The sequence below is a fragment of the Podarcis melisellensis genome (genome assembly GCF_964234715.1).
Source record: "Podarcis melisellensis genome assembly, chromosome: 3".
Classification (NCBI taxonomy): Eukaryota; Metazoa; Chordata; class Lepidosauria; order Squamata; family Lacertidae; genus Podarcis; species Podarcis melisellensis.
The window spans coordinates 92,330,585-92,352,921 of record NC_138530.1 but is presented as its reverse complement, the minus strand read 5'-3'; the positions used below and the strand labels follow the sequence as shown (position 1 = coordinate 92,352,921).

Here is a 22,337-nt window from a genome sequence, read left to right as displayed (position 1 = left end):
AATCTGCTCCAAAAGGGGACAATACCCAGCTAGATTTCATAGGTCTGAACTACATCCAAGTTTCTTTAGGCTCCGTAGAACCATCATTATTCACACTTGATATATTTGTAGAATTCAGCTATGTTTGGGTCAAAATGAGAAGTTCTATGAGGTCCATACTAATTTCTGAGCTCATGGGAGACTCAGACAATATAGCAGAAGTAAGCAGCCACCTTTCCCAGCCCACCTTTCCCAAGTCCAAGAAAGTAAGCCTCAGAACAAAGCACTATCAAACCAGGCTTAAGTCTCAGAACAGTAGGAGGAAATACAAAACACAAAAAAGGGACAAGTCTCGTTTCATTAGTTATCCATGGGAATGAAAAGGAAGCTATACGGTACAGTCCTAGGCATGTCTAAGGTAAAGGGTCCAGTCGCGAATGACTCGGGGGTTGCAGCGCTCATTTCGTTTTATTGGCCAAGGGAGCCGGCGTACAGCTTCCGGGTCATGTGGCCAGCATGACTAAGTCGCTTCTGGTGAACCAGAGCAGCACACGGAAACGCCGTTTACCTTCCCACCGGAGTGGTACCTATTTATCTACTTGCACTTTGATGTGCTTTTGAACTGCTAGGTTGGCAGGAGCAGGGACCGAGCAACGGGAGCTCACCCCATCGCGGGGATTCGAACCGCTGACCTTCTGATCGGTAAGTCCTAGGCTCTGTGGTTTAACCTACAGTGCCACCCACATCCCTGACACGTCTACTCAGAAGTAAATCCCAATAAATTTCACAGGGCTCACTCATAGGTAAGTGGGTATAAGGATTGCACTTCTTAAAACTTAATGCGGCAAGTTGCTGTTGAGAGTATTTTGGGGAAGTGGTTTGCAAAGCAGTAGAATTAAGATTAGGATAGGGTGGTTGATCAACCACATGGCTTTTAATGGCTTCCACTTAAATGATTGATTAGATTATTATTATTTTTAAAGTACATATTACCAAAAGCTCAGTAAATGCGCCTTTGTGAATAATTCTGGATAAGTATTATATAACTTACTTTGAATGAGCTGTTCTGCATAGTTGTAATGACTGTATTTAACAAATCCTTATTACAACAATATCCCAGATCCAGACTTGTTCATTTCTCTTTAAAAACTGCAGTGGGTTGTGAACGAAAGCTGCTTTTGTGAACGTTTAAGGCTCTTGATGCTTAGTTTAGAGGGACGGTCTGTCCTTTTCTCCTTGGCTAAAATGCCATCCTCTGATGTGGCTTTAAACGAATTCTAACCTTTCTCTAGTCACCTGATAAACAATTGCTTCCACATAGACTGTGAAGTTCTCACAATTCCCTTAGGAGGAAAGGTGCCAAGAACAGAGTCTTGCAAATGGCACTAAACTGTACCTTTGGGACTTGTAAGAGGGCAGAAATCCCCTCAGACGACCTCTAAAGAAATGCTTTGAGTTTGAATCTCCCAGAGCATTCTTTTTGCGGGAACCAGCCTCACTTCAGTCTTGCTGAGGGCATTTATGGCACTACAAAGCTCCACCCACACTGTCTACGTACAATTTAGTCAACGTTTTGGTAATTTATGGCCAGGTCTCAGGAGTGAAGTTTCGGAATACAGCTGTGCTCATGGGCTTATCTCTTCAACCCTAATTCCTGGTCTGTTTGGTAACATAGAAAGATGCCTTGTATCAGGGTCACACCATTGGGTCCACCTAGCTGAGTATTGTCTATACTGATTGGCAGAAGCTTTCCAGGTTTTCCAAGAAGGAATATTCCCATACCTTTCCGGAAATGTCAAGGATTGAACCTGGCATCTTCTGCATTGTTATGTACTGAGTTGAATAGGATCCAAAATGCAGCAGTCTGATTGGTCCTAGAACAAGAGGATTCAAAATGCAGCAGTCTGATTGGCCCTAGAACAATAGGATCCAGAATGCAGCAGTCTGATTGGTCCTCAGGAGCCACCCAATCCAGCTCCAGGTGGAAGGGAATCCGCAACCTGTTTGGCCTACAGGAGATTCCCGGAATTAGCCAATCACGTGGGGGCCATTGTGTAAATAATGTATATAAAGCAGACATTCTGGGGGAACTTCCATTCCTCCTCACCACTATGAGCTGAATAAAGAGCATGAAATCCACTCGCCACTCCGAGTATATTTCATGGATGCAAAGCAGATGCTCTACCACTGAACGACAGCCCTTGCCCTTGATACAGCCATCAGTATGATACAGTCGTACCTTGGATCCCGAATGCCTTGCGAGTCGAACGTTTTGGCTCCCGAACGCTGCAAACCCGGAAGTGAGTGTTCCGCTTTGCGAATGTTCTTTGGCACCCAAATGTCTGACATGGCTTCTGCGGCTTCCAATGGGCTGCAGTTAACAAAAAATAAAAACAAAATCTTAAACATTTCAAAAGAAAACATTGCTAAGTTAAGCCAAATATAAAATGCACATTTAAAACAGCATAATTAACAAGAGAATAAAATATTATAAGCATGACATGGCTGTTTGGCAGCATAAAAAGATGGGGCAAAAGAATCCAATAATTAGGATTTGTTGTCAGGCATAGCGATGTCCCTCCGGTCTCCCCAGGCCTTTGGGGAATATGCTCCCTGGGGGAGATCTGCTCTGAGTGAGCTGGGATTTATGGGAATTGGAGTAAGGTTACCAGACATCCCCGTTTCTGGGGGACAGTCCCCAGATTTACAAATCAGTCTCCTGACAAAATCCTATCATTTCTACTGAAGTTGAAAAGTGTCTCTAGATGCATTGAAAAAATCTGGCAACCTTAAATTGGAGCCCAACAATAAATGGAGGGCACCATGTTGGTTGTCCCTAGATAATAAAACTCAGCTACCAAAATGAGAGCTGGAGAGAGCGGCAACATCGCTGTTACCATTCCATTTGTGCAATCTTTCCACTCCCCTTTTTTTTGAGGACCAGCTTTCTGCCAAGTCTACCATGCAACTAGCTGCTCATGGTGGAATACTCAATTCCTAGTAGACATTTGCTCCATGGCTGATGGGAAGAGGGTACCAAGGCCACTTCTCCACCATGTGAGGACTATACCAGCCCTGACTAATGTATGGAGAAACGTATTATGGATAAACCTCCTGACATTCTACAGACTTCTGGGATAGCTCAGTTGGCAGAGCCTGAGACTTGTAATCTCAGGGTCAGGAGTTCTAGCCCCATGTTGGGCTAAACCATTGCAAGGGCTTGGACCCTTGTGGTCTTTTCCAACTCTACAATTCTATGATTATGTCCCTTCTAAGGTCTGCAAGTGCAAATCCCAGCCATTTTAGTGAGGAATTATTTGCACAGGAGAGGAGATGGACTGAGTCTTTAGTCATGAACACTGTGGTCATATTCATACCATAAATTCAAAGCACTCCAATACCACTTTTACAATCCTGGCTTCCCCCAAAGAATCCTGGGAACTGTTTGTGAAGGCTGCCAGGAGTTGTTAGGAGACCCCTTCACAGAGCTATAGTTTCCAGCAACCTTAACAAACTACAGTTCCCAGGATTATTATTTATTTTTTTTTTTGGGGGGGGGGGAGTCATGATTGTCAAAGTGGTGTAACATAAAAGTGCTTTAAATGTATGATGTGGATTTGACCAAAGTGTTGACGTCAATTAAACTGCTCCACTGTGAAGGAGGATCTGCTCTTATTCATTTGCAACTGAAAGAAGCTATAGTTCTGGATCCAGAAAGCTGGAAAAGCAGAGAGTGAAAAGTAAAAAGAAGATAAGATAAGATAAAATGCTAACGGAAAGGGCAAAGCAATTTTTAACTTTCAGCCAGAGTAAAAATAGGGGGCTAATTAGCAGTCTGTCTCCAAGGGGAACATCTTCAGCACTTGGGGGGGGGGGGGAATCCATTATTAGACGTTATTCAAATCATCTGAAGGCTAACTGGGAAAATTACTTATCGTATTATAGATTCCAAGGAGAGGCACTGGTGCTACTGGGGCAAACTAGTTAGCACACCCTATTCGTTATGGGCCTTATAGCTTTGTCCTCATGTTTATGAATTAATATCTGGGTTTTGTAATCACAAAGTTGCCTCAACTGGATCGCACTTAGTGTTATTACACCTCACCCTGCCCATAGCAGTCACCCTCTTCCCCCTGTTCAAGCTGTTACTAGGAAAGCATAAGAAATACGATTCAGTTCACATTTAAAGGCACTTCTGCACCTTCCGAAACTTGCGTGATTTTGCAATTCCATATACCTTGCAGCTGAGGTAGTTGAATATATTTTTGTATTCTTGAGTTTTGTCATGGCTTAAGGCCAACACAAACGCACAGGAACTGAACTGATTTTTATTTTAGCACATTCAGTATTGAAAGAAATGCTCTCCAACTGAGGCCTAGCTCTCACTGAGTCAGCATAAATGGGTTTGGATTACACCTGACTGCATACACCTTCCATACCAAAAAATAAAAAGGAATCCTTGCATATAGAAAACTAGCACATCGGGGAGATGGATTCTAGCTTACCCCTCTCCTTGGAACTGTTTTTGTGTGTGCAGATGGTGCTGTATTTTTCCAAAGAGACTCTTCATACTTTAAAAATACCATGGAAAAGCCCAGAGTACATCTACCACTCTGTAAAAAGACTGACTTGTGTTGGATATGCTGAACTGATCTTTGCCTTGAGACCTAAGACCTTCTTATTTTGCAACAAATTATTCCCCTTATATGTTCTCGAATCATGTAGTGTTTGCTGAAGGAAAAAAAAACCTCCTACTTTCCCCCTGAGAAATGATGAACCTCATTCAAGCCCATTAAGTGAAGCGAAAATAGATACGCTGTATTGAACTGTAAAGGACAGGAATCAAAACTCCTATATGCTTCCAATACAGTGCAATCTGCTCAGATAGCAAACAGCATATGAGCCCTATTTGTAAGAGAGGAAACTGTGAAAGGGTTGTCACCATCTCATTTCTTTCCAATAAACACTTAACTCTCCTTTGGCAGTTGCCTGACATAGCCCTCAGCTCATTTTTGAGCAACGTCTTTGGGTGGCAGGAGTGTCAGAAGTATTTTCTAAAGTTCCCCCATAATAATTATTTCATTAACCACCTTTCAAGACCCATTAGTGGAAAGCCAGGCTAGCAATATTTCAAAGTACAGTAATGCATACTTTTAAATCCCATTTATTTAACTATTAACAACAAGTTAGATGCCTGTAAAAATTCTCCTCTATAACAAAATCTGAAGTGGAAAAGGACATACATATAGCAAATGTGAAATCAGCAGAGATATCAGGAATGGTTTAGGTGATGTTTTGTTTCTAAAGATCTGAAAGGGAAAGTCATTGGCGTGTACATTGTGCCAAACAGATAATGCATAAAGTGGCCCTCATTTTGAGCCTGTCTTGTTTGAGTTTGGAAGTAAGTTTGATCTCAAATCTGACCTATTCGTTACTAATATGCACAGTCCTTCAACTTCAAAAAAATATTTTTTAATAGCAGCATGCAATTCAGAAATACAGCTGTACGTCAGAGGATAGAAAACGAAAAGGCAATTAATGGTTCTTTCTTGGCATATTCCCGATTATGTGCAATGTGGTTATTTTAACTGCTTTTTTTCCTTTTTTTGGAAAAACCTCCCCAAGAACAATGTGCTATTGGTATCCATGCCCTGACCAACTTTGAAGTTGGCTGTCTTCAGTATGCTGTCCCTCTCCCTCCCTAACATATCCTACAAATGTCAGCATTCTTCCACTCTGGGACCTCAGATATCACAAACCCCCTCATCCCCAGACAGCTTAGCCAATGGTCATGGATGATACGACTGACCCAAAATTGGAAAAAAACTCTGCAATATAGGAAAGGGTTTATGGCCTAAACATGTCCAGAGTTCTCTGCATCATGGAGCAGCTCCCTTATAGAGCTGAAGTGGTACTCTTGTCAGCGTCATAGATGTGAAAAGGATTCCCTGAAGGAAGGCAGAAAGTCTGAAAACACTGTTTTAGGATGAAGTTTCTCTAGACACTATTGCTCTCCAGAAAAATATTGCTCTGAGTAGGAATGGGCAGATGATAAGAAGCTGGTGCCTTTTGGGGTGCTGCTGCTGTATGCCCCTCCAAAAGTAGGCTCAGGTTGTATATACGTTCAAATAAACCATACATCTTAAAGACAACACATCATAAAGGAAACACAAACCCGGGTTAAATGCCAAGACCCTGGAATCTCCCACACCGCTCATTGGAGACAAGAGATTGGACAAGAGATTGGACTATGCTGTTAGGACACTGTCCTATAAAGGGGCCTAGAAATCTTATAAATAAATTTAATGAATTAATTCACAGGGTTGTTGGGAATTGTTGTATGCCTGGCTTTTTTTTTAAGGATATAAATATGTTAATTTATATAATACTATAAATAGTTTGATTGCCTGGTACCCACCAAGCCATGCAGAATATGCCATCCTTCTTATTTATTTTTTTAATCACCAAGTACATATGTAATAGCTTGCCTTTATATGAATATAAGGGGTTGGATGGTACAGAGTAGACTGTGATCCTAGTCGTCAACATAGTTGTCTCTGGTAAAAAGCTACCAAATTCAAGAAGCTATCTCTAGTAAAATATGCACAGCGGGTTTAGAAAGTTTTCAACCCGCCACAGTGCATGCTCTCTCTCTTTGCCTCTGTTGATCACTTCAGAACTTTTTTGGGTGGAAAACGATAATAGAGAGTGTAAATTTAATAATTCTAACTAAACCAGCCATGTATGGTGAGCCACCGGGGCCAACTTCTGCTCCTAACGTTTCCTCAATGAAGCGTCCCAAGGTGGACACACACACCCCGTCATAGGTGGACCTTTTCCTTTAAAAAAGGAACGCAGCCATTTTGATTTCCCAAAAAGCCCTAGAGCAATGCTGTGGGCACCATCCGCTCTGGTTGCTCCTCTCTCCCACTTTCCCGACATAAAGAGAGAGGGGAAAAAACACTCACAGAGTATATTCAAGTTATGTCTTCATAACAAACCAGAAAAAGAAACGGATTGACGGTTACTTGGTGTTACCAACAGTGGCCTTGAAAGATCAGTCAAACAAGGCCTTGCAGGATACAGCAAAGCTATAATTCTTATGTTGCCTGGCTTTTAGCTGCTCTGAGGAGAGATGGTTTTATTCCTCCAGAGTTGACTCATTTCTATTTCATATTTTTTTAAAAAAAGGAAAAAAACAAAACCCCAGACAAATCCAGAGTGATCTGAAGAGACACAAGATTTTTCTGGTGACCGATAGGGATCTTTTGCACACTCAAAATGATTGCTCAATCCGTTCTGTTGTAAACTGTCCAGTTCTAGGGAGATGACAGGCTAACTATGTTATGCAGCTCCCATGAAATCTATAACCAGAGGCCAAGCAGCTCCTAGAGATTATAAAACCATTAGCAAAGATAAACTGCAGTTGCTACTGTGGAATTCTTAAATAACCCCAAGCATGCAAGAGAGGGGAACCATTGCTTCCAGGTATAGAAATAGATATGTATTTAAAAAAACACAAAAACACCAGAACACCAAAAAAAACACACCAAAAACACTACATTAAATATTCTACCTACATTGCATATCACTGGATACTAGCTGCTGGGAATAGCTGCTGAGTAGAGTTGTTGCACTTAGGTCTTGCTTGTAGGGTTGCCCTATGTCCAGAATTTCCATGACATAGCCGGAACTCAGCCATCGGAAACAGTGTCCAGGTGGAAATAGCTAAAACAGGCATAGGCAAACTCTGGCCCTCCAGATGTTTTGGAACTACAATTCTCATCATCCCTAGCTAACAGGACCAGAGGTCAGGGGTGATGGGAACTGTAGTCTCAAACATCTGGAGGGCCGGAGTTTGCCTATGCCTGAACTAAAACGTCCAGGAAATCGGGAAGTATGGTAACACACGTCGGCAGTGTCGTTTTGGGCGATTTTCCTTAAAAATAGCTCAACAACTTCTTCTTTTTCACTTATAGGCTTCTCATAGGCATCTGGTTGGCCACTGTGACAAGAGGATTCTGGAATAGATAAGCCTTTGCTCTCAGCTCATACAGCAGGGTTCTTCTACTGTTTTTACATTTCCGAACATTGTCTCTTTCCCTTCTAATTTCCTTGTCTTTTATTGGGGAGGATTGCCCCATTTTGCAATTTAGAAAGAAAATAAAAATTCCATGAGAAGAAATTTATTACAACAGAAATGTGTGGCAATAAAACACACACACACACACACATGCCAGGAAAAGAAACTGACATGGGGCAATTCAAAGAGCGGCTATTCAAGGGGGAATTGCTCACTAATTCCCCAGTGTGGATAAAACTAGCTGAACCTTCAAATAAAGTTTAAAAGGCATGGGAGCCCTCAGCCCTAAAGATCCTTAATAGCAACCTGCATGTCCACATCAGAAAGGCTGAAACTAAATTTTATCCCCACCCGCAAAAAAGTCACCACAATCAGGTCTACAAAAAAACAAACAAAACTTGGAAAGAAAACTGTTAAATTCATGTTGTGCAAGTGCTATAGCCTAAAATCAACAAGGATCATGGCATACTCAAGAGAAGGAAGATTATTTTAAAATTTATCTTTTGATTTTAAGTGTCAAGACACATTTGTCTCATATTTTTGTTATGAAAAATAAATCTTTCCAATCACCAAGATAGTGAAATGAATTGCTTGAAATGCACCTTGTGTTATTCACTGCCTGGGGAGAAAGGCCTTTCGTATAAACAGGCTTTGGATAACACTGGCAGAATTGACAATGGTGCAATTGCTGGGTCTGTTTTCTCCTGATATCAAGCTGCCGTCCTGATGAGGGGAGCTGATTCTGTTCTTCACTGTAACAGCTCTGAGGGCCATCTGCAGTTCAGCAGGGTTAGAAGCAGCTAATGGCTTCTTTGACCCTCCCTTGGTGAATCAAAGGCTACACTCTGTTCCTCTCGTAAGCCAGAGGGAGGATAATTTCAGAAGAGTGCGATGCACTTTAACAGGAAGGTTGCCTTCTCCTGGCCTCTGGAAATTACACCAAGAAAATGAGAGACATTTATTTCCCCACTTTCTAAAAATAAAAGCCAGCTGGTTACAGGTAAGAAAAAACAAGTCTGTTTCAAAACTCTTTGACATTACAACTGCCTGTCATTTTTACCCCATTTTCTGATTATCTGCGTTGTGCGTTTCCTCCTCCCCTCATGAATCGAACACATATAGATCTTTCATCAGCCTGGCGCCCCCCCCCAGAGTTTTTGGACTACAACTCCCATCAGCCCACAGGTCACTGAAGGCCCCATATTGAATGCAATATATTCCACTGGCATTACAATGGCATAATCTCCCGGTTGTAATGTTAGTTGATTGCTCAAGTAGAATCCTTCGTTATAAAAACATGTCTAATGAAAGCCTATATCTATATTTTTATTCGGCGGATGCTTTCATAATAGCTTGCCTCCTGACTTTGACTGCATGATTAAATTCAGCATGTAAGGTATGGCATTTAAATAAAAAGGGACTTAACTCTAAATGTCAGCTGGATTCAGAACATCCTAGATCCTAAGGGAGGATGTAAAATTGTGGTCCTCAGCTGTTGACTGATACCCAATTATCTTAATGGAATGCAACTGTGGAATTCTGAGTTTGTACCATCACCTTCCTTGGGACCAACCCAGACATAATGTATAATTATATCAAATGTGCTTTTTAGTCCATTGTCCCACGGGAGCCCCAACCAGGAGTTTCCATCCATAGGCAAATTCCTTTGGGAGTGCGGTAATCTTCACCGGGACCACAGCAAGGGGGAAAGGGCTAAATTCACCCTGCTTGCACAGTATGGTTCTGATCCCACCTACCTATGCACATTAAATGCAATCCAGTATTTAACCCATCAAGCTCAGTATTTCTCTAAACGGAATAGACAGGACCCTCCAGCGTTTCACACAAGGGGTCTCTCCAAACAGGCTCATCACAGCTATCTGCCAATCACCCATTCCCACCACCCTTCTGAGTAATACCCTCCCCACCTTCTCACTATATAGAAGGGTCTGGTGACTTCTGTTTCAGTGTATCTGAAGAAGTGTGCATGCACACGAAAGCTCATACCAAGAACTAACTTAGTTGGTCTTTAAGGTGCTACTGGAAGGAATTTTCTGTTTTGACTATGGCAGACCAACATGGCTACCTATCTGTAACAAACCCTACCTGAATCTTTTACATGCATGATGTGCTGCACCACTAAGCTACAGGCCTCTATGTGTACAGCACCCTCCCCCCTTATCCTCAATACTGGCCTTTTAAGGTATACTGCTTCTGGAAATTGAAGTTGTATTTCAGTCTGGTGTCGAGAGCTAGTGTGGTGTAGTGGTTAAGAGCGATAGACGCGTAATCTGGTGAACCGGGTTCGCGTCTTGGCTCCTCCACATGCAGCTGCTGGGTGATCTTGGGCCAGTCACACTTCTCTAAAGTCTCTCAGCCTCACTCACCTCACTCACCTTTGTTGTGGGGGAGGAAGGGAAAGGAGAATGTTAGTCGCTTTGAGACTCCTTAAAGGGAGTGAAAGGCGGGATATCAAATCCAAACTCCTCCTCCTCCTGTCTAATAGCTGCTGATAGAACTAACCTCTCTAAATTTCTTTGATTCCTCCCCCCCCCTTTTAAAGCCAACTAACAGAGGCCACCAGCACATTTTGTGGCAGTGAGTTCCATAAGTTGGGTAACATTTTCCTGCCCAAGAGATGTAAATAGAATAGTTATTGAGGACCACACTAGTAACTGTATCTGAGAAATATTCCATATTTCTGATGTTTACATTTGCATATACATCATAGACTGGCCACATGCTGGGTTTTTTTTCCAGCTCAAGAGTCAAAGAAAGTTGTTAGACTGAGGCCGGAGATGAGGGAAGACAACCATATCTGAAACACTTTTCCTCTGAAAAATATAATCTTGCTATTTAGGACAATGTTGTTTTTTCCTGGCTGATTCATACGGCTCTCCTGTGAACTGATCGCAAGGTTATCAGTAATTACTGTCAAATTAATGTATCCAGCTGGCTCTTTTAACCTCCATTAGCTATATAAATATGATGGCAAAGCAGGAGCCTAGCAGCCTATAAAGAGATGAGAATTCTGAGGATGGCAAAATAAAGGTTTTATAAGGTCCTTTTGAGAGAAAAGAAATCAAAATCTAATACACGGTAGATTGCAGGCATCACACTGGCTCCCTGCAGACTTGCACATCAGGGATCACTTACTGGAATAACTTCTTATTCCGGTTTCCCCTTTTCTCCAGAGCAATTTCCCATTGTTTCACTTCTCGCCACTAGCCATGATTTCACAGTACATGTGCAGCAGCAAAACTATGGTTCATGGAAATGAGATTCCCTTTGAATCATAGTTTGCAAACTCAGATTAAACCATGGTTTCAAATCAGATTTATGAGAAAATCATGGTTTGCACTAACCATGGGTTTTGGCCGTACATTTCTAATATGAAACCATAATGCAAAGCAAGGATGGAGAGAGGGAGAGAGAACAAACACTTCCAAGGTTGGCTCACAATCTGCAAACCAGGGTTTGCAGGGAACCAACATTAGATTTGTCCCAGGTTTATGTATGAAAAGATTACTATCAGCTCTATTATAAAATTGTCCACACATTCCATTTCACGATGGTTGCACCCCATCCCATCTGTTGTTAGATTCCCAATACCAATCCACAGAGGATATTTAAAACCACGAATCTTCTTTTAAAATAAACCGAGGAGTTTTTGCCTAATGAAAAGAAAGGTAAAAGTTACAGGGAACCAGGCAGAGGTTACAGGGAACCAGGCAGAGGGCCTTCTCGGTAGTGGCGCCCGCCCTGTGGAACGCCCTCCCGTCAGATGTCAAAGCGATAAACAACTACCTGACATTCAGAAGACATCTGAAGACAGCCCTGTTCAGGGAAGTTTTTAATATGTGACATTTTAGGGTATTTTTCATCTTTGTTGGAAGCCGCCCAGAGTGGCTGGGGAAACCCAGCCAGATGGGTGGGGTACAAATAAATTATTATTATTATTATTATTATTATTGGAACACAAAAGGCAGAGTGAACACAGCTGTTTCCACCAAGGCTATGTATGTACACATTAGTGCAGCAAAGTCATGGATTTTGTTTTCAAAATGGTCCAAGGTGTTTTGACTAGTTACCAATTAATGAGAACGAGGGATAAATCCTACAGAGATCTCTGAAGGCTGTTTTCCCCCAGTTTTTCTCCTTCCTCTGAAGGCAGCCTTTAAACAATAATTTGCTCAACATGGGCTGTTTAGAAAATAAAATTCCTTTCCCCCCAGCATATTGAGACATATCCTCTTTTGTTTTGGAGCTCACTTTGGGTTTTGCATTTTCTACTGTTTTTTAATGGTGACAGAAAAAGAAGAACATCTACATGGCAGAAGCATTGGCAGTTCAGCGGACACCTTCTGGCTTGCAGGGAAATGTGCCCCAAGGGATCACACCAGAAGCAGTCTGTCCTCCAGCATTGCCAATATGTTCATAGATGTGTAACATTCCCCCCCCCCATTATTACCTGGTTCTTTGTGATGTAATCACTTCCGCGTTCTTCCTGATGACTCAGGCATTTCTTTTAAGTTTTGCGTGTGGAAATAAGCAACAGAATAGCACAGGAATTGCAGCCTGAGCATAAACATTTTAGAGGTGCAAAATGTAAAGCATGGCATCATCGAGCAACTAACCTTACACTTGAGGGGGGGAGGGCGGATTTGGGATGACGAAAGCACAGAAAGCAGAACAGGTGGCGTAAAAGGATGGATGCAATAATGCAGGAACAGTGAGGAAGCATTGCAGAACAACGGTCATGATGTTTCACTTTCTTCAACTTTAGCTTCCACCCCTTATTTCAAACTTCTGCCTGTCATTTACACACCAGCACTGCCGCATAATATGTAATGGGTGCTCTTTATTACCCAGAACATTCCTCATAACGTACCGTAAATGTTGATTGGGCATGCCTACACTGAAATCAGCTTTTGCTAAATGTTTTTTAAAAAGAAACTTACTTTTAATCTTTGTCTCCAGAGTTGCACCGTTCCATTTGGAACTGAACTGAAATTACACTGTTTCCATGACAGATTACTTCATAGCGCTCTCACAGCACAAGCCACGCTGAACTAAATGATGTTTGTGCCTTAGGCTGTAATATTTGAAGTAATTACTGTTGTTTAGCATCAGTGGAACTAATCTAGAAGATAATAGATACACGGACGTTTGTCTACTTCCACTGCAGCCCAAAAAAGGGCTGTGTAGAATTCCCCCTTAAATTGTTCCAGTTTGTGGGAGGCAAAAACTTCAGCAGTGTAGGAGGTGCTTCTCCTTATTTTCCGCTACACATATTTGGCTTGGGCATGGCAGCTGGAATGCCCACTAAAAGGAAATGATATTGGCCTCCACAAATATGGAAACGGCACTTGAACACTATGCAGAACCCTACGAACTTGAAATATTTGCAGCCTCCTTGCCAACAATTCTGTTCTTCCCCGAAAGCTTTGGTTTACAAGCTGGAACAGATCCAAGAAACTTGCAGCTGCTGAAAATGGGCATTTCCTCTTCAGTATTAAATTACACCACTATTAATCATTTGCAATATAAGTTGGATCCATCTTAAAAGTGACTTCATTAATACAGTATGTTCTGACTTGCTCATATTTATAACTCACCATACCACAAGGGAGCCTAAGGACAGTATATACACACACAGGGATTATTAGCTAATCTGTTTTTCCAGGTTTAGAGGGAGTGGCAGGGGAAAGTCACCCAGGCCACATTCACAACATATTGTTGTACACCACCCCAATCTATGAGCGGTGCGAGATTCCAGGGGTTCCAGACGTTTACCCAGAGTTTGTGTTTCCTTTTGGAATAAGGCACAAATATCTTTATGATATATGGCTTATTTACACACAAACACACACACACACAATCTGAGCCTACAATGGAGGGGTTCAAAGCATTATCAGACGTGGGTGGGGAACGTGTTCAATCCACCTGAGCAGCCATTGGGGTGGGGAATGTATGAGTAACCCTTTAAAAGAAAAAGATTTATTAAGTGCTAAGCACATGTTTAAGAATGATTGCACACCTATGTCACCCATGTCACAATGCCTTTGACATAAGCAAAATGCTTAACATCTGTATTGGATCGGGATGTAGATTGGAAGTGTTTAATTAGGGGGAGTGACAGAGTCCTAGAATGGCAGTGACAGGAAAGGTGTTTTCTCATATCTTTTTTTTTAAATTAGCATTATAGTGTGATAGCACTGTAACACTTCAGTTTAAGCAGCATTTTGCTAATACTGAAGATTGGATTAGAAGTGTTCAATTAGGTGAAACACCCTAATGTTGCTGAAGCAGCAATGACCAGGTGGGATTTTATAACACTAAAACATTTGTTTCATTTATGAGGCGGTGTTTCCCTAACATATTAGAAGAAGAAAGAGGAGGAGGAGCTAGAAAAGCATTCCATTGCTAAGCACTTAGTTTAGATGTATTGCTAACGCACAACCGCCGTTGATCGTTTTCTCTTACCTATGCCATATCCTAACGAAACTGCACAGTATTTGAAACAACCCCCTTCAAAATGAAAGGGAGAGCAACGTGTTTCAAGGTCGCTGATTATAGTGTTTTATTTCTCAACCGTTTTCAGCAATACAGTCTTCAGTACTTGTTTTCATGGCGTAACAGATGCTGCCTCTGTGTAATAATTATACCTTTGTTAACGAATGGGAAGAAGATTTTAAATGTCTGTTGCCTTTTCTTCTGAAAGCATTTGTTTAAAAGTGCCATTGATTCTGCTTATTTTTTAAGCTACATGATCAGCAGGATTACATGGTTTAGTTAGAAATAGGGTAGGGTTTTGGTTTGCCATGCAATTTGGAGCAACCCTCCCCATTTGGCACCTGCTGGATCATGCTCAGATAGGAATATAGACATGTGTATTAGATTGGAGCACAGTTTGTCACGATTTACATTTACATGAGGGTGTCCAAAGGCTCCCCAGATTCTTTCTTTCCTTTAAACAACAGAGGCAGCTGGAAAGCAACTCCAAAGCATCTGGAAGCAGCAGTGTGTTATGACATGCAACCCCTTCCTGGGTAACTGTACAGAGCAAAAGAGGTCTGCTCCCAATTTCTGACGGGAGCCACTATCTTTCTTTCCTCCTGTACCATCCCTGGTGGCTTACAGGCCACTTTGTAAGTTCTTCAAATCAGCTTAAATCTCCTTAAAGTGTGCAGAATTTTAAGGACCTTTCTGAAAAAATATATGCATGGAATAGACTTGCCTGGCTACTCGTATGTTTAGTCCATCCCTAGGTGTAGTTCTTGCTGGACTGTACCACCTCAACTGCTGGTGGTGGGCTCATGTATTTTCCTTCTCCCTGCCACACTAATTTTCTGCATGGGAGAAGGTTTTCCTATGGGATCAAAATTGAACTGGCAACTCTTAGGGATGGGGAGCAATGTGATTCACTTCACATTTAAAGGAGAACTTACTTGCTAACCCCAACCTCTCTCACTACCAAAGGAACACAGGTGAATAGCAGAGAAGCTGCACAAGCGGCGCTGACACAAAAACCCACATATAGTAAGTAAAATAGAAACATCGCCACGGGACCCCACCCTCACTCACCTTTCCCCCACTCCACCTCTTTCTCCCTTTTCTTCCTAATGTCTCAACAAATGAAACTGATCCATAGAAAATGTTATTTGGGGAGAGAGAAAAGAGAGAGAGAGAGAGAGATTGCACATACTTTTGTAAACAAATAAAATCTTTAATAAAAATACTTTTTTTTAAAAAAGGAGAACTTACCAAATCCACTTTCTGAAACACAGCCATCTTTCAAAATTTACACTTCGCTGAATTTTGCAATGTAGTTGGGTCCAGTCAAGCAAAGCGTACTAAAAATGCATATACTAGGGTGTCAGGGACTATATGGATGAGGAAGAGTGGTGGCCGTTGCCCACCCAAGAGCCCCCCAGGGATGACACAGAGGATAATGACTTAGACCCTGGATAGTGGTGTTGGGACACTGGGGACTAGTTTGTGGAAGGGAAGAGCTGGGAGGTCCTAGAAGCAGGTGGTTTGAGTGATAAATGGGGTCAGGAGGAGGGCCTTCCAGGACAGGACTGGGTGCTGAGAGTCTCAGTGTGAGTGTAGACTTAGGCAGAGAGGAGTCAAGAGGTTCCCCCTTCTGCCCGGCAGCTGGATAGTCCCAGTCCTGCTGGGTCTCTTCCTCTCCAGACACCCCACTCAAGGAGAGTCCTGCACGTTACTGAGCAACAGGCCAGACAAACCCAGAGGAAAAGTTCAGCCCCTCGCCACAGTCTACGTTTACGTGGGAGGGATCCAGAGTGAGAGGCTAGAGGGGGAAGGCGGGCCAGTGGTCAGTTCCAGCAACATCTTCAGTGAGGTAAGATGAGCAAGAGAAACTCTGCTGTGTTGTTTACTTTCTATGAATAAAAGCTTAATTGCATTCAGTGTCTCAAGTTCTTTCCTGCCCTATGGATGACCTGTACTCACCTGACAAAGTGTGCATAAAAATGCATTTATTAAGTGAAAACAACATATAGAAAAGCATTATACATGGGGGAATTGCTCTGCAAAGATGCATTTATATTAGACAAAAGTGCATTTGAAAATGTGTATGTAAGGAGAAATACACACACAAAAATGCTGTTGAATTTTCATGGGGACTTTAAAAAAAATTTGCAAACATTAAGTGGAAATGTGAATAACTGAACTGAATACTGTGTAAGATGAAGAAGTTGCTTTGTGGGCTGAATGTCCAACTCAAGAGCTTCATGGTACAGGACTGAGTGAGCATACTTGAAAGAACTAACTGCTTATATTTGTTGATCCAAGCTTACCCAAATACCACAGCAGTTATTACTAATAATGCCTACAACATTTGCTCATGTAAATGCTTGACAAAAAGTAGTCGCTGTTTCTATGAGTGTCTAAAAGTGGAAAGTGAGACTGTAGGTAGAGAATGCAGTAATGCATCTGACAGAACAATGAAGAAGTCAATATCTAAACAGCTAATTTCGCCTAGTATGAAGGACCTTCCGACTCTGTCGTCTGTGCTATATAAATCTAGCCTGGAATGACAGCGACTTTGAGGTGGAATTCAAACGCTCCTCTGCTTTTATAGCAAGGTCACATTGTTGGGGTGTGATGTTGGCCGGCCGTAAATGAATCAGCTGTTGCTGGTGCCTGGGCAAAAAGCCTCAAGCCCTGAAGCCAGTGGATGTACCATGCAATGATGACAAATAGAGAAACCAGGCAGGGTCAGTGTAACTCAATCTGGATGCTCATTCAAAATGTTAAATTATCTTTGCAAAGGGATAGAAGGCTTAGAAGGATTTGCAAGAGGCTCCCCTGGGCTGTGACCTTTCTTTTTCCTGAAGAGAGGGCCAGCAGCTGGCTCCTGCTTTGGGGAAGGGGGTTGGGAATGGACCTGAAGATGAACTAGAAAACTAGAAACCATTCTACATTCTGCTGCCCAAATGAACTTTTTTTGCGTTTAGCTCACCCAGCAATTATGGAGAATATTTTCAGGTGTAGTTCAGAGATTTTTGAACTTCATTCAAATGAACTAGTGTTTCAAGCACTGGACCTGACTAGCAACCACATGGGGGGGGGGTTTCTTTAAATTAACTATCAGATGTGGGGGGGGGGGTGAATAGTCATTGGCACAGTGGCATATTCAGCAGGAAGGTCTAAGCTATCCTTCCTAACTGTGATATCAGTACAGTGGTACCCTGGGTTACATACGCTTCAGGTTACAGACTCTGCTAACCCAGAAATAGTACCTCGGGTTAAGAACTTTGCTTCAGGATGAGAACAGAAATCATGCTCTGGCAGCGTGGCAGCAGAAGGCCCCATTAGCTAAAGTGGTGCTTCAGGTTAAGAACAGTTTCAGGTTAAGAACGGACCTCTGGAATGAATTAAGTACTTAACCCGAGGTACCACTGTAAATTCCCATTGTCCTGGCACAGCAGTGTCCTCCATGCTATCTGTGGCATGGTGGCAATGATTTTTTTTTTTTACGAAGATCACAGCTCAACCCTTCCTACCCTATGTGCCACAGTGCTTTTGACTACCCCTGCAACACCTGGTAATTTAAGTTTTAAAAAATGTTATTGGTGTCATGTTTAGTCAGGCCTGAGACTATCCCTGACTTGGCTGATAGTATGTGAGAGTCACATACTGCCTTCAGTCCTTTTTGAGAGAAATGGGAAATCACCCTAGGGAGAAGTGAGCACCCTGCTCTCTCTCACTCTCTCTTTTTTGAAGAGGGTTGTTTGCAAGGTAATGTAAAGAGCTGTTTCCTATATCCACTCTTTTTTTTTTAAAAAAAGAAAATATTAAAAATTTCCAATCAAACCTAATGATATATTCCAAATTATACAAATTATCCAATAATCAAATATTGTGCCTAATTATCAATTATTATTGTTTTTTAGCTAACTTCTCATGCTTCCAGATCGAATGAATCCTTATCATCAAACTGCATTTCAAAATATTACAATAATTCCCTTAATATCCACTTCTTCTTTTTTTACCTTTGAAGGACTCTGAGCAGCAGCAGAGTCATACTCTAATAAAGGGAGTGGGAATTTTCTTCACCAACCAGGGCTCCCCCCCCCCCCAGTCAGAACTCGCTGAAACTCAGTTCTGGCACCTCTCAGGTGGATGCCACTGCCATTATAGGGGAACAAGGGAGGCGTTCTTGGTGAGTTCTGGCACCTCTTTTTTCTAGAAAAAATAGCACTTCTGAGACCCACATTCCCTCCTTGGAGAATCTTCTAGGGACTGCATGCTAGGAGCAGTGGGCGGGGCCAGAAACGAAAGTGGGTGGAGCAATGGATGTGATGTTGACCTTTGTACTGAAGACTGTGTTCCAGCACCACAAATGTCAAGCATTTCTACATAGACACACACATACATCTCTGCATCTTCCCATCCAGGCAAACAAGGAAGCCAAATATGGCAGTGCCTACAAATCATCCCATAAGGTATAGCTGGGCTTGAAAAGGCCTCTTGGAGCAAACATAAATGTTACAGCACTCAAGTGCAACCATCTAGCATGGGTCCACATGAACATTCTCGCAAACCAGCCTTCGGTCAGTAGTACTATCTCCTTGCTGCATGGTTGCGAACATGGCCTCGGGGGAGATGTCGGCAAATAACAGCTCTGCCTAATTAGATACTTATCTGAAGATAGACAGCTCTTTCATATCAGCCATCACTTCACAGAGAACATCAACTTTACGTTTCCCAAGAGAGTAAATTTCCAGCATCTGCCTAGGGCACGGCTAGAGATGCTTTTGTTTGTTGAATTAATCTTCTAATGATGACATTCGTAATTGCTTCATGGTAAAACAGAGGAAAACCATCACACGCTATGTATTCATTAGCAGAAATTGCCGGCCTGTAGATAGGATATCCGCTTGATGGGGCAAAATGTTAATGGAGAGAAAGGCGGCAGCAAAGGGAACGTTAAAAGGCAAAAATAAAAATGCAGGTGGTCCAATTAGTAGCAAAGTAGCCTTTGCCAAACTTGTGCCCTCCAGATGTTCTGAAATTTAATTCACAACAGCCCAAGTCAGTAGGTCTTTGGGCTCATGATGACACTTTCCATCAGCTGCTATAAATTGTCTGGGGTATCCACCACCAAAATCCTCAATAATATCACATGGCTGCAACTGACATGTGAATGGTGTACATTATTCAGCAGTAAAAAGGACAAAAGGAGAGCCCTGATGGATCAGAGCCCGTCTAGTCCAACATCCTGTTCCATAGTACGTAGCCCACCAGATGCTTCTTGAGAGGTTGACAGGTAGGAACTTGGGCATCAAAGTGCTCTTCAGTTCATGTTCCCCGGTTAAGTTTACACGTGTGATGTTTAGAAATACAGTCCAGGTTCCCTATTAGTTTCACCATATCAATAGCTGAAGTAGTTCTGTCTCAGGTTCTGCTGACAACTTGTTTCCACAGGCTAGGTCTCCCTCTAAATACTTGTTTGCTCTAAAGTTGTTATAATAAAACAAGATTTTGCTTCGAACGCCTGCCTATATTTTTCACGGCCCATGAAGAACCTTAACATGTGAAATCCGAGCTTTGTAATAAAACTTCTACAGAGCTCAGTGGTGGCATTCAGGCTCTCAAATTTCAGTGGTGCCTGGGCGACGCTAAAATTCGGTGCCTCCTTTGCCGCCTCTCACGCTTCGTTCTACAGTATTGTTTTGGCACCCCGTGCATTGCGGCGTCCGGTGGAGCCACACTGAAACTGCCTCTGCAGATGTAAGCAGCAACTGTCAGGTTGCTATTGCAAAAGCCTCGCTCACCACGTGGCAATGACAAGACCAAGCCACCACGTTGGTGAGGATGCGAGGTTGGGTCGTTTGCTGCCCTGATTGCATCCAGTCCTTTAGAAATGAAATTCCATTTCGCCACGACCAACAAATCCCATCATGGAGTGCTGTTTTGTTATCGGAGGGACAACAGCAAACCCAGTAGATTGTTAACAAGTACAAAGTTGGGGGTTACAAACCTCAGAAGCAGAAATCTCGAGGCACACAGCTCAGGCCAAACAAAAATTCAGAAACGTCAGCTACGTCAAGTTTGCTGGGGAGGGATAAACTGGAACTTTCTGGTTGATAGTACTTTTTTTTGTAATCAACTTAACTTCCCCAGCGTCTCATGAGGGTAAAAGGGTTGTAGAGGGGTGGGGTCACTCACACAAGCCCTGTCCCCAATAGCCCCCACAAGCACATCCCCTCCCCCAATTCCACTACCCTGATTCCAATCCCTTTCCCCAGTAGTTTTTAAAGAGGAACATAAATGTCGGGATATCTGACTGCAGCTCTCTGTCTCTAGTCTAGTTTTGCCCACTCTTTAACTCCAGGGTTGGGGGTTCGAACCCCACGTTGGGTGAAAGATTCCTGCACTGCATGGGGTTGAACTAGATGACCCTCAAGACCTCTTCCAACTCTACGATTCTGATAACTACCCTGGGTGGCAAATTATCAACCAGCACCTGCCTTTGTTACAAAATCCAGTCTTAAGACAGTGAGTCCATTTTAATTTTGTTTATTTCCTGAAGAATGATACTGACAGCTCAGGATTGGATGTCAATTCTCATTTGGCTAGCAAACACTGAATCAGTAATTCTAAAGCTTTGGTCTTAAAATGCTAGTTGTGTTCTACAAAGTGCTTCAGGTTTGTCTATTCTGGGGTTATAATTATTCCCTCCACTAGCCATGGCCAATTGCATATGAAATGCCATGAAATCAGAGAAACCTTAAGGCGCATACATAAAGGAACTTGTGCTGCCTGCTAATGTGTGATATTTTTGGTCCAGTACTTTGGATTTAAAGTGTTATGAGGAAACTAACCCTGAAGCTGGAGGAAATTCAGCCTATGTGAGAAATGCAGCAACCGACTTAAAATTCTTTCTAGAAATGTATGCGAATAAATACATATAATGTAATGAATATGTATATAACCAACTAACAATTAAAACATAGGAACAATATATAGTGGCAGGCCTTCTGCACACAATACAGTGGTACCTCAGGTTTCAGACGCTTCAGGTTACAGAGTCTGCTAACTCAGAAATAGTATCTCTGGTTAAGAACATTGCTTCAGGATGAGAACAGAAATCGTGCTCTGGTGGCGGGGTGGCAGCGGGAGACCCCATTAGCTAAAGTGGTACCTCAGGTTAAGAACAGTTTCAGGTTAAGAACGGACCTCCGGAATGAATTAAGTTCTTAACCCGAGGTACCACTGTAATATACAGTGATACCTCTAGTTGCAGACACAATCTGTTCCGGGGTGCTGTTCGCACCCCGAAAAGTCTGCAACTAGAGCGGCACTTCTGTGCAAGCGCGGAGCGCGATAGAGAGCTTCTGTGCATGTGCAAAGTGTGCTGAATGCCTCTGCGCGTGCAGCAAAACCCAGAAGTATACACATCCGGGTATGCCACGTTTGCAACCCGAAAATCCGCAACATGAAGGGAACGTAACAAGAGGTATGACTGTACATTATGTGCATTCTGGCTGTATACACACCACATATTTAAAGCACATGACATACCTCAAATAATTCTGGGAATGGTAGTTTAAGGGTACTGGGGATTGTAACTCTGAGGGGCAAACTAGTTTACCCAGAATTATTGGGTGGAAGTCAAAGGAGGAAATAAAATCCCTGATTGACACAAAGCTTACTGGGCAACCTTGCCTGTTTGTCTCAACCTTATTTACCCCACAGGGATCTTGTGAGGATAAAGTGAGAGGGACCATGTATGAATGCT

At 42.4% G+C, this 22,337-nt stretch overlaps 1 protein-coding gene and 1 long non-coding RNA gene across 2 annotated transcripts in view; one reads left to right on the top strand and one right to left on the bottom strand.

Moving 5' to 3' along the window:
- LOC309367344 overlaps nt 1-22,337 on the top strand; it is a 217,812-nt gene that overhangs the window by 5,845 nt on the left and 189,630 nt on the right. The gene's annotated exons all lie outside the window — the stretch shown is intronic.
- Nucleotides 1,033-22,337, bottom strand: part of LOC309367261 (uncharacterized protein) — a 125,449-nt gene continuing 104,144 nt past the window's right edge. Inside the window, exon 4 of the mRNA XM_081906675.1 lies at nt 1,033-2,350. Coding sequence (XP_081762801.1) covers nt 2,199-2,350 — 152 coding nt within the window. The 3' untranslated portion in view covers nt 1,033-2,198. The remainder of the gene's footprint in view (nt 2,351-22,337) is intronic.